The 12,890-nt window shown below is 48.0% G+C and overlaps 1 protein-coding gene across 6 annotated transcripts in view; it reads right to left on the reverse strand.

Moving 5' to 3' along the window:
* Nucleotides 1-12,890, reverse strand: part of LOC118397366 (adenosine kinase) — a 295,175-nt gene that overhangs the window by 165,000 nt on the left and 117,285 nt on the right. For all 6 annotated transcript variants that reach the window (XM_035792030.2, XM_035792057.2, XM_035792048.2 and 3 more), the window contains one exon: nucleotides 12,562-12,670. In XM_035792030.2, the coding sequence (XP_035647923.1) occupies nucleotides 12,562-12,670 (109 nt within the window). The remainder of the gene's footprint in view (nucleotides 1-12,561; nucleotides 12,671-12,890) is intronic.

Raw genomic sequence — 12,890 nt, forward strand, 5'->3', positions numbered from 1 at the left:
GAGTCTTATAGTGCCTGGAGTCTTATAGCCACTGGAGTCTTATAGCCACTGGAGTCTTATAGCCACTGGAGTTTTACAGCCACTGGAGTCTTATAGCGCCTGGAGTCTTATAGCCACTGGAGTCTTATAGCCACTGGAGTCTTATAGCCACTAGAGTCTTATAGCCACTAGAGTCTTATAGCCACTAGAATCTTATAGCCACTAGAATCTTATAGCCACTGGAGTCTTATAGCCACTGGAGTCTTATAGCCACTGGAGTCTTACAGCCACTGGAGTCTTATAGTGCCTGGAGTCTTATAGCCACTGGAGTCTTATAGCCACTGGAGTTTTACAGCCACTGGAGTCTTATAGTGCCTGGAGTCTTATAGCGCCTGGAGTCTTATAGCACCTGGAGTCTTATAGCCACTGGAGTCTTATAGCACCTGGAGTCTTATAGTGCCTGGAGTCTTATAGCGCCTGGAGTCTTATAGCACCTGGAGTCTTATAGCACCTGGAGTCTTATAGCACCTGGAGTCTTATAGTGCCTGGAGTCTTATAGCGCCTGGAGTCTTATAGTGCCTGGAGTCTTATAGCACCTGGAGTCTTATAGCCACTGGAGTCTTATAGCACCTGGAGTCTTATAGCCACTGGATTCTTATAGCCACTGGAGTCTTATAGTCCCTGGAGTCTTATAGCGCCTGGAGTCTTACAGCCACTGGAGTCTTATAGCACCTGGAGTCTTATAGCCACTGGAGTCTTATAGCCACTGGAGTCTTATAGTCCCTGGAGTCTTATAGCCACTGGATTCTTACAGCCACTGGAGTCTTATAGCACCTGGAGTCTTATAGCGCCTGGAGTCTTACAGCCACTGGAGTCTTATAGTGCCTGGAGTCTTATAGCGCCTGGAGTCTTATAGTGCCTGGAGTCTTATAGCCACTGGAGTCTTACAGCACCTGGAGTCTTATAGCCACTGGAGTCTTATAGCCACTGGAGTCTTATAGCCACTGGAGTCTTATAGCGCCTGGAGTCTTATAGCCACTGGAGTCTTATAGCCACTGGAGTCTTATAGCCACTGGAGTCTTATAGCGCCTGGAGTCTTACAGCCACTGGAGTCTTAAAGCGCCTGGACTTCTCCGCCTTCTCCTCCACTCTGTGTATCACCACTTGGGTGATGCCTCAGCAGCTCTGGGTGCCAGAAAGTCTTATAGTGCCTGGAGTCTTATAGCGCCTGGAGTCGTATAGCACCTGGAGTCTTATAGCCACTGGAGTCTTATAGCACCTGGAGTCTTATAGTGCCTGGAGTCTTATAGTGCCTGGAGTCTTATAGCGCCTGGAGTCTTATAGTGCCTGGAGTCTTATAGCACCTGGAGTCTTATAGCCACTGGAGTCTTATAGCACCTGGAGTCTTATAGCCACTGGATTCTTATAGCCACTGGAGTCTTATAGTCCCTGGAGTCTTATAGCGCCTGGAGTCTTACAGCCACTGGAGTCTTATAGTGCCTGGAGTCTTATAGCGCCTGGAGTCTTACAGCCACTGGAGTCTTATAGTGCCTGGAGTCTTATAGCCATTGGAGTCTTATAGTGCCTGGAGTCTTATAGCCACTGGAGTCTTACAGCACCTGGAGTCTTATAGCCACTGGAGTCTTATAGCCACTGGAGTCTTATAGCCACTAGAGTCTTATAGCGCCTGGAGTCTTATAGCCACTGGAGTCTTATAGCGCCTGGAGTCTTATAGCCACTGGAGTCTTATAGCGCCTGGAGTCTTATAGCCACTGGAGTCTTATAGCCACTGGAGTCTTATAGCCACTGGAGTCTTATAGCGCCTGGAGTCTTACAGCCACTGGAGTCTTATAGCGCCTAGACTTCTCCGCCTTCTCCTCCACTCTGTGTATCACCACTTGGGTGATGCCTCAGCAGCTCTGGGTGCCAGAAAGCTCACCACACAAAGTTCAGAATAGTAGCCAGACGTCCTCACCATGAGCCCTCTGCCTCAGCACTGCTGGATTCCTCCATCTCCCATTCCTCTCACACTTCAGGCCTTGGGTCGTGGGGTTTGGGCTGTGCCTGGGGCCGGGTTATAGTAACTATAACTATAACCCGGCCCCGGCCCCGGCCCCAGCCCCAGCCAAAACCCCACGACCCAGCCCAAACCCCACGACCCTAGCCCAAATCCCATGGCCCCAGGCTCAGCCCCACGAACCAGCCCAAACCCCACGGCCCAGCCTTAGACTAGAGTGGAATTGGATAATCTCCCTAAAGGCCAGGTTCCAGCCTATAAACCCTTGTCTAGACTCTAGAGTCCCACTACTGCAGGCCAGGCATGGCAGTCCCACTGAGCGCCAATCACCTGTCTGCCCTGTTCAATTAGACAACTCATCAGCCAATCACTAGACTGCCCTGCAGACAGCGCATTATGTCTCAAATAGACAGGTGCAGCTCCACAGACAGCTACGGTTGCCCCAGTGTGTGTGCGTGCGCGCGCGCGTGCGTGCGTGCGTGCGTGCGTGCGTGTGTGCGTGTGTGTGTGTGTGTGTGTGTGTGTGTGTGTGTGTGTGTGTGTGTGTGTGTGTGTGTGTGTGTGTGTGTGTGTGTGCACATCTAGTCGGCTACCCATCCGGCCTCATAATTAACATACAAGGAGTAATCTAGATATGGTTATTGGCAATTATAAAAGACTACAGACACTAAACGGGACACCCCTTATCACTTGATTGCCTCTGATTGAAATCCTATAATTGGAAGCAAAAATGAAAAAATAAATAAACCAATAACTAATAAATAGGATCCAGTAAGGTGATGTAATTGAACAGTTATGAATTCATTTTCATCAGATGCCACTCCTCAAATTATGTTCTCAGAAGATCAGGAACTGGCAGCCAGGCAAAACAAAAAAGCTTGTACTGTCAAACCCTGTGGGCCCTGGTTAAAAGTAGTGCACTACATAGGGAATAGAGTGCCTGTTGGGACACAGCCCAGGTCTAGCAGATTATTATGATTTAATTTTTTTTTTTTTTACAGTTTTTCTCTTTCCAGTACTGTGCAGATGTCGACAATACTATGGGGTTGAAAGGCCCTGGTGTTTTCCCTGGCTTAAAAATAAAACCTGTTTTTACAAGGTAACGTGGGTGTAAAAGGAGAAAGTTACAACATACTGGTGGAGTAATATAGAGCCCAGACTGGAAGACTGCCAACCAGCCAAATACTGGGCGCCCGAGGCAATTACTCAAGATACAGTGGATTAAAGCAATTATTGTCCTGTTGTAATGTTGTTCAAATTAGAAGTCTACTACTACAGTAGAGTCAGATCACCACCAACTTCTAGCTCAAAGAGACTGTTTACTTAACACACAAAAATATTCTACAAAATATACAGAGCAAAACCATTTCAAAATGGATAATATGTAGGTTTAACAGCAGCAGCGAGTGTGAACTATGCCGTAGTGGTTTTCCTTTCCTCCATAACAATAGCGCCTGGAGTCTCAGGCCCAGCCCAAACCCCATGGCCCTAGCCCTATAACCTGGCCTCAGGCCCAGCCCAAACCCCATGGCCCTAGCCCTATAACCTGGCCTCAGGCCCAGCCCAAACCCCATGGCCCTAGCCCTATAACCTGGCCTCAGGCCCAGCCCAAACCCCATGGCCCCAGCCCTATAACCTGGCCTCAGGCCCAGCCCAAACCCAATGGCCCTAGCCCTATAACCTGGCCTCAGGCCCAGCCCAAACCCCATGGCCCTAGCCCTATAACCTGGCCTCAGGCCCAGCCCAAACCCCATGGCCCTAGCCCTATAACCTGGCCTCAGGCCCAGCCCAAACCCCATGTCCCCAGCCCTATAACTTGGCCTCAGGCCCAGCCCAAACCCCATGGCCCCAGCCCTATAACCTGGCATCAGGCCCAGCCCAAACCCCCAGGCCTATAACCTGGCATCAGGCCCAGCCCAAACCCCATGGCCCCAGCCCTATAACTTGGCCTCAGGCCCAGCCCAAACCCCATGGCCCCAGCCCTATAACTTGACCTCAGGCCCAGCCCAAACCCCATGGCCCCAGCCCTATAACTTGGCCTCAGGCCCAGCCCAAACCCCATGGCCCCAGCCCTATAACCCGGCCTCAGGTCCAGCCCAAACCCCACGGCCCCAGCCCTATAACCCAGCCTCAGGCCCAGCCCAAACCCCAGCCCTATAACCCGGCCTCAGGCCCAGCCCAAACCCCAAACCCCAGCCCTATAACCCGGACCCTCGGCCCCAGCCCTAGACGAGAGTGCAATTGGATACTTCCCTAAAGGCCAGGTTCAAGCCTATAAGCCCTTGTCTGGACTACCACTACAGCAGGCCAGGCTTGGCAGTCCCACCGAGAGCCAATCACCTGTCTGCCCTGCTCAATTAGACAGCTCTTCAGCCAATCACCAGCCTGCCCTGCAGACAGCTCATTACCACTCAATTAGACAGGTGCACCTCTACAGATAGCTACGGTTTCCCTAGTGTGCGTGCTAGTGCACATCTAGTTGGCTACCCACCCGGCCTTATAATTAAAATATAAGGGAATAATATAGTGACAGCAATTTAACATACAAGGGAATAATCTAGATATAGTTGTTGGCAATTATAAAAGACTACAGACACTAAACGGGACACCCCTTATCACTTGATTAACTCTGATTGAAATCCTATAATTGGAAGCAAGAACGAATAAATAAATAAACCAATAACAAATAAATAGGATCCAGTAAGGTGATGTAATTGAACAGTTATGAATTCATTTTCATCAGATGAGTGTTGGCAATTATAAAATACCATCTGATTAGCAAAACAAAGATGTGAAATTACATTGTTCCACACAAAAGACATGGCTGTGTAATAAAGAGAAGAGACATCATTACTGTGACACAAGACCTCTAGAGAGTGAGTGTGCGACCCAAATTGCACCCTATTCTCTATATACTGCACTACTTTTGACCTGAGGGCCCTGGCCCAAAGTCGTCCACTATATAGGGAATAGGTTGCCATTTGGGTCACAGACTCACTCTCTAGAGGTCTTGTGTCAGAGTAATGATGTCTTTTCTCTTGCCTGAGACACTGACAGAATACTGTAGGTAGCACTGCTGACCGGTCGTTGATGGACAGACAGGACTTGGCTAGGAACATCCTTTGTCCCCTAAAACCGCCATCATATCCTAAAAAAAGTCTGTTGAAAGAACACTAGGCAGATTTGCACATCACTGCATAACATCAGGTGACAAGGAAAACATTTTGATCCCTCGAGGATAGATCCTAATCAAGATGAAATGCATTTACAAATCTATTTAATATGGCTTGCCAGAAGTCAAACTTGGCATGTAAATGTAGTGGAGATTACATTTCACTGGGAACCAACACTGTAACCGATCGCCTGCAGACAAAGGGGGAAGCTGCCAGTTTTTCCCCTCTTTCCCCTTTCCCTTCATCCCCTGCCTGCGTTCAGCCTCGTGACCCCTCACTGGCTATGGGGAAGGACAGTGGCAGGGAAGAGAGGGGAAGGGGAGGAGACTCTTCCTCCCTCCGTGGCTCAAGGTCAGGGTGAGGACAGTGTGGCGTGTCCTGTAAGCAGAGGACGAGGAGAGGACAGAGGAGGAGAGGACAGAGGAGCAGAGGACAGGACAGAGGAGGAAAGGAGAGGACAGAGGAGGAAAGGAGAGGACAGAGAAGGAAAGGAGAGGACAGATGGGAGAGGAAAGGGCAGAGGAGGAAAGGAGAGGACAGATGGGAGAGGAAAGGGCAGAGGAGGAAAGGAGAGGACAGAGGAGGAAAGGAGAGGACAGAGAAGGAAAAGAGAGGACAGATGGGAGAGGAAAGGGCAGAGGAGGAAAGGAGAGGACAGATGGGAGAGGAAAGGGCAGAGGACAGGACAGAGGAGGAAAGGAGAGGACAGAGAAGGAAAGGAGAGGACAGAGAAGGAAAGGAGAGGACAGATGGGAGAGGAAAGGGCAGAGGACAGAGCGGAGCGTTAGCCGCAGTCACCTCTGTGCTAATAAGTCGTTGGTTGGCTGATAAGGTGTCAGTTAGTGGTGTGGAGAGCCGCTCCCTTCGCTTTTTGGCAGAAAATTGCAGGGGCTGGTGGGGCAGAGCAGGTGCGTGTGAGTGTGTGTGTGCATGCGCCACTCTGGGGTGTAGCAGGCTGACGTGCCTGCTTGTGGTGCCAGCAGCTAGTGTTGCGCATTATTTTATTTTTTGCTCTCCCCCTCCCTCATCCTCTCCATCCCTCCTCCCTTCAGTCCCTTTCTATTTGCTTGCATAGACATGATGCTTCAGTGACTGTAGCTCATCTCAGCTTCCCCTCTGCAGTCAGGGCAAAGAGACACAGCTGCCATTGAACGCTATCTATCTGCTATCTATCTGCAATGTGCTCATGTTAACGGAGTGTGGCAATATTTCAGGTTGCAGAGCTGCTTAAGCAGGCTCAATAGCCTGGGTTCAGACATGGGTTTAAATGGTATTTAAAATCCTTCAAATACTCTAGGTGTGCTTCATAGAACTCACATGGCACAATGGAAACCAATAGAATAGTCTAAAATGTGTAAACCCCATCCAACTGGCTTTTCAGAAAGGTTCAAACAAACATATTTGAAAGATTTCATACTATTTGAACCCAAGTCTGCCTGGGTGTGGCTACCATAGGGGAAGGTGTTGGCTGGGTTAGGGAGCTGTCTGGGATGGAAGGGTCCCATGTCTGTGAGAGGGAGCATGACCTAGCTCATTTCTCATTGGGCAGTGAGTTCTCCCGATCAGACTGGTTGGCATGGTGAAAGCGTTTCTTGTATCCTGGGGTTGTTTCTGACCATCTGCACCAAGTCATTAACAGGCCTTTTCATAGTCAGTTGTTTCGCACACACGTCTCTTTTTCATTTCGCAATTACAATGCTCTGGTTTAATTTGGATCAAGCTTAATGAGAAAATAGAGTTGGTTTCCTGGGTGTAAATGGTTTTAGACCAGGGCTCTTGACCGTGGTATGCTGTGCTGCAGACGTGTGTGTATAGTGGAGAGAGAGAGAGAGAGAGAGAGAGAGAGAGAGAGAGAGAGAGAGAGAGAGAGAGAGAGAGAGAGAGAGAGAGAGAGAGAGAGAGAGAGAGAGAGAGAGAGAGAGAGACAGAGAGAGACAGAGAGAGACAGAGACAGAGACAGAGAGAGATAGACAGAGAGAGAGAGACAGAGAGAGAGAGAGAGAGAGAGAGAGAGAGAGAGAGAGAGAGAGAGAGAGAGAGAGAGAGAGAGAGAGAGAGAGAGAGAGAGAGAGAGAGAGAGAGAGAGAGAGAGAGAGAGAGAGAGAGAGATAATATCCATAAAGGGAAGTGTGGCATGGGGGAGGAACACCCCCCCACCCCCTTAAATTACAGTCAATCATCTGGAGCGCTTCATCTCCTTCCCACCCACACAATACAGCATGCCTCCATTTTTTGATGCTGGAACACTAGCGTTGGTAAAAACAACAATAACTGTCAAAAGCAACACCGTTTGCTGCCACGTCACCGTTGATATTCAAAACATGAAAAAGACATCCCCTTCTCATCCATTCCCTTCTCATCCATCCCCTTCTCATCCATTCCCTTCCATCCATTTATCCAGCTCTTCTTTCCCTCTGCTTTTGTTATTGCTTTTTGTGCAGTGATATGCCCAAGGACGCAGCTTTCCTAGCAACAGAAAGTCTGCCACTAAACATCTGGCTGGAGTTCAACACAGGCTCTCTCTTTGTGAGGAATGGCAGTCACTCCCACACACACCCCCTTCCCCCCTTCTCTCATTCCCTCCTTCCCTGCTCAGCGTCTGCCACTGTGTGTGCATGTGTTTCTTTCTCTCTCTGTGTGGTGTGTGTGTGTGTGTGTGTGTGTGTGTGTGTGTGTGTGTGTGTGTGTGTGTGTGTGTGTGTGTGTGTGTGTGTGTGTGTGTGTGTGTGTGTGTGTGTGTGTGTGTGTGTGTGGCCCTGCTGCTGGATGGGCTGGTGTAGGAGCCAGATTGGCTTTAGGAGCCCTCTAATAATTATGTTTTCATCCAATCACACCACATAGTAGCAGGCACCTTGAGAACCTCTGCCAAGAATCATCAATCACCTCTTTAACACACACACACACACACACACACACACACACACACACACACACACACACACACACACAGTCTTGTATGACTAACCTTGTGGGGACACACAATTCAGTCCCACTCAAAATCTTATTTTCCTTAACCCTAACCCTAACCTTAACCCTAAACCTAGCTCCTAACCCAAACCCTAAAACTAACCCTAGCTTGTAACTCTAACTAACACTAATTCTAACCTTAAACCCCCTACAAATAGCATTTGACCTTGTGGGGACCAACAAAATGTCCTCTGTTGGTCAAACAATTATAACAATCTGGTCCCCACAAGTATAGTTAAACACGTCCACACACACACACACACACACACACACACACACACACACACACACACACACACACACACACACACACACACACACACACACACACACACACACACACACACACACACACACACACACACACAGTTCAGGAAGTAAGGAAGGACCAGGCTGGAGCCGTCACCGAACTGGGGTGGAAGTCAATCAGGAAAGCATTCGTAAAGACAGCTCAGTAATCTGATTGACAGATTAGAGCGTAATCAGACTGTGCATACCAACACAGGACAGAGTCAGTCATTTGATGGAAATCAACAAAGCACATTAATACATGGTGGCAGCATTGTGTTCTGATGCTGTTCATTGGTTAGGGTTATGGTCAAAAAGAGTGCACTATATAGGGAACAGGGTGCCATTTGGAACACAGACACAGCATTAAGTGCCAATGGCTGTGGCAGTGGATCTGGATAAGTCCTTTGGAAGTGCCAATTGGACTCTAACAAAGAGAACGATCCCATGTTTTGACAAAGAGGCCCGAGAGGGATTCCGAGATGCCGTATTCCGATTCCGTCGTGTTGAGATTCTCAGCAGCAACTGAGGGAGTCCCAAATGGCATAGGGTGGACCTTCTTTCTCTACAATTCTGCAGAGGGAAGAGTTTCCCTGCTTGACACTGTCGGAACTGTCGGATGTGGCACAACAATATATATGCCAATTTGCAGCGGATGTGCTGTGTTTGCTAATGCTAATCAGAGCCTAAAATAACATCACACAATCTCTGAATGACAGAGTGAAATTACACTTTGACAGTGTGATGTAGTTTACTATTCCTTCGGTTTCTGTTTTTTGACTGAGTGAAGTAATTACAAAGAAACTTGTATAGTTCATTCGACCACAATATTCTCAAGTTAACGGCATCACACCATTAATAGTGGCATGGCAATTTGGAGTTGGGGCCTGGGGTGAATTTGGAACAAAATAACGGTAAAACAAGAGAAGGTGCGGGTCAGGCTATAAAGTTGATTTATGTAGATAATGGACTGTTTAAAGACATGGAATGCAGGGTGATTTTAGGGCTATCATCTTGATGTGAGATCAGAGAGGAAGTTCATCCACTGGAATTAAATCTAATCCTAAAAAGGGAAACACGAGCGCCGCTGGCCATTCTACCCCGCCTACCTCTAGTAAGTCAAGACATTACTTTAGTGTGTGTGTGTGGGTGGGGTGGGGGGTATAAACTGGGATAATCAATCGTCATACTTCTGCAGCACCTGTTGGCTACAATATCGATGGAATGAACACATAACATGCACAACAACTTCACATTGACTTTAAACCGTCACACACAGATGCACAAGGAGAATGGGAAGCCTTGAGTGGTATTATTTGAATAGGTGAGCTACTGTAAACTCATCTGCCTCAACAAAAGAAGACAAATTAACACTTTGACAATGACTGTGGAACGCCAAGAGGTTTGTTTCCTTTCTACAAAGGCCCTCTTAACGTTTTGTTCTCTTCTGGCAATGGGAGAAAGAGTGTGTCTGTGTGTGTGTGTGTGTGTGTGTGTGTGTGTGTGTGTGTGTGTGTGTGTGTGTGTGTGTGTGTGTGTGTGTGTGTGTGTGTGTGTGTGTGTGTGTGTGTGTGTGTGTGTGTGTGTGTGTGTGTGTGTGTGTGTGTGTGTGTGTGTGTGTTTCATTCTATAGCTAGAGGATCCGTGATCTCTCCAGGAGTGATACGTATCATTTTTAAGTGCTGCCTGTCTTCCCAGTAGCCTACTTGGTGTGTGAACTGCTGACTGCTCATAACATGCAGATGATTGTTGACACCTCAACCAGGATTAACTGGCAGGGCAATTTGGGACTGTTGTTGTTTTCGTAATCAGTGAAGGGGGAGTGGTTTCACCTCTCCTAGGCAATCAGCAATTAGTACAGGGAGGTGTGCTCTTCACCTCTGCTAGGCAATCAGCAATGAGAGTTAGTACTTCAGTCTCCCCTGTTTTCCCAGCGGCAGTCGTGTTGCCGAAACAAAGAAGGTTCTGTTATGAGAGGAAGGCACCACACCACTCTCTCACTTAAGTATTACCTAGTTATTTTCAGATCAAATTTTTATTTTGTAGCTTTGTCAACTATGTGCGTGTTTTCTATACCTGTTCGCTCCCCACCCCTTAGCTGCAACCCTTCTAATTTAGTGTACCCTGTGCACAAAACCCATATGGAATTTCTGGTCTCCGGCAGTGTTTGGAACTGCAGATCTGCGGTCACCAATGCAGAGTTCATCTCAACCTATGCTGCCCTTCAGTCCCTATACTTTCTGGCCCTGAGAGACCTGTATCACGCCAGACAACACTGCTACCCCAGCTGCTCTCTCTTTACCTGACTATATTTTTCGCTCATAGTCCAAGAGCATCTGGTCATCCCTGACAACTGGCAGCATCCCCTCTGACTTCAAAATGCCCAGAGTTGCTCCCCTCCTTGAGAAACCAACACTCGACACCTCAGACATTAAACTATAAATTCGTATTCCATTTTTCGTTTCTTTCCAAAACACTTAAACATTCTGTCTCTGACCAACTCTCTCGCCATCTTCCTCATAACAATCTTCTTGAACTAACCAGGCTTCAAGATGGGTCACTCAACCAAGACTGCTCTTCTCTGTAATGGCTCTCCACACTTCCAAAGCTGACTCCCTCTGTTCTCATTCTCCTAGATATATCCATTGCCTTCAACACAGTGAACCAATCAGATCCTCCTCTCCACCCGCTAAGGGCTGGTACCTCAGGCTCTGCACATGCTTGGATTGCATCCTACCTGGCAGGCCGCTCCTACCAGGTGAATTGGAGAGGATCTGTGTCTGAGCACGTACTCTCACTACTTGTGTCCCCCAAGGCTCGGTTCTAGGCCCTCCTCTTCTCTCTATGCACCAAGTCACTCGGCTCCGTCATATCCTCACACGGTCACTCCTATCATTGCTATGCAGATGATACTCAACTACTGTTCTCGTTACCCCCTTCTGACATCCAGGTGGTGACATGCATCTCTGTGTGCCTGGCAGATATCTCATCTTGGATGTCAGCCCACCTCAAGCTCAACCATGACAAGACAGAGCTGCTCTTCCTCCCGGGGATGGCCTCTCAGTTGACAACTCCATGGTGGGCCCCTCCCAGAGTGCAAAGAACCTTGGAGTGACCCTGGACAACAAAAACCCTGTCGTTCTTGGCAAACTTCAAAGCAGTGACTTGCTCCTACAGGTTCATGCTATACAACATCCGTAGAGTATGACTACCTCACACAGGACGCAACATAGGTCCTAATCCAGGCATTTGTCATCGCCCGTCTGGACTACTGCAACTCTATTTAAAATGACTCTTGCATTGTAAATATGGTAGTGGAACTGACCCTGTATATAGTATGCTTACTTACTTTAGTGTTTGTGTTCATTATTTTCTCATGTGTTTTTGTTCTACCTTGTTATTTTTAGTATTACATTGTTATTGATTATTGCATTGTTGGGTTCAGAGCTTGCAAGAAAAGACTTTCACTGTATTTGTGCATGTGACGTTGAAACTTGATCTCGCTGTTGGCTGGGCACCCAGCTTGTGCCATCCAACCCTAGCAACTTATCCAAAACACTGCAGCCAATGGGGGTTCTACCTTCTCAAGTTCTCCCATGTCACCCCGCTCCTCCCCACACTCCACTGGCTTCCAGTTGAAGCTCGTATCCACTGCAAGACCATGGTACTTGCCTACGGAGCAGCAAGAGGAACTGCCCTTCCTACTTTCAGGCTAAGTTCAAACCCCAACCTGAGTACTCCATTCTGCCACCTCTGGTCTCTTGGCCCTATGGGAGGGCAGCTCCCTCTTAGCCCAGTCCAAGCTCTTCTCTGTCCTGGCACCCAAGTGGTGGAACCAGCTTCCCCCTGAAGCTAGGTCAAACGAACCTACCCTACCTCTTCAAAGAATATCTTAAATTATTATTTTTGCCCCCTTACTAGCACTGACTTTGCTGATAGCTTTGAGGAAAAATGTATTTACTATGACATATGGGGTTGTTCCAGCTAGCTATCTTAAGAGCATAACTGTAAGTCGCTCTGGATAAGAGCGTCTGCTAAATGACTCAAATGTGATGTGTGCGCTCATGCGTGCGTGTTGAATGTGGAGACTCGAGTCATTTGAATGTAGAGATTTTAATCACTTTTTTTGTCACTTACCGCTATATAATAGACCTTGGCTTTCTCAACCAGCTCCCAGTTGCCATCCAGATCCAGGTGTTTCTCCTTGTTGTAGCAGTTTGCTGCTGCCAGGTTAGCAACCAAGGACCTGCACAGACACAGCCCATAAATCACAAAAGGGACCTGCACAGACACAGCCCATAAATCACACGGCCCACTCGCCAATCATCCATCTTCATTCCCAACTCCAAAAATATCCCCAAAACACCAGCATCAGACCCAGGCTGCGACTTAAATTTCTCCCTATATAGTGCACTGTTTGACCAAAGCTGGTCAAAAGTTATGCACTATATAGGGAACCATTTGGA

This window comes from Oncorhynchus keta, chromosome 2 (genome assembly GCF_023373465.1).
Source record: "Oncorhynchus keta strain PuntledgeMale-10-30-2019 chromosome 2, Oket_V2, whole genome shotgun sequence".
NCBI classification, from domain to species: Eukaryota; Metazoa; Chordata; class Actinopteri; order Salmoniformes; family Salmonidae; genus Oncorhynchus; species Oncorhynchus keta.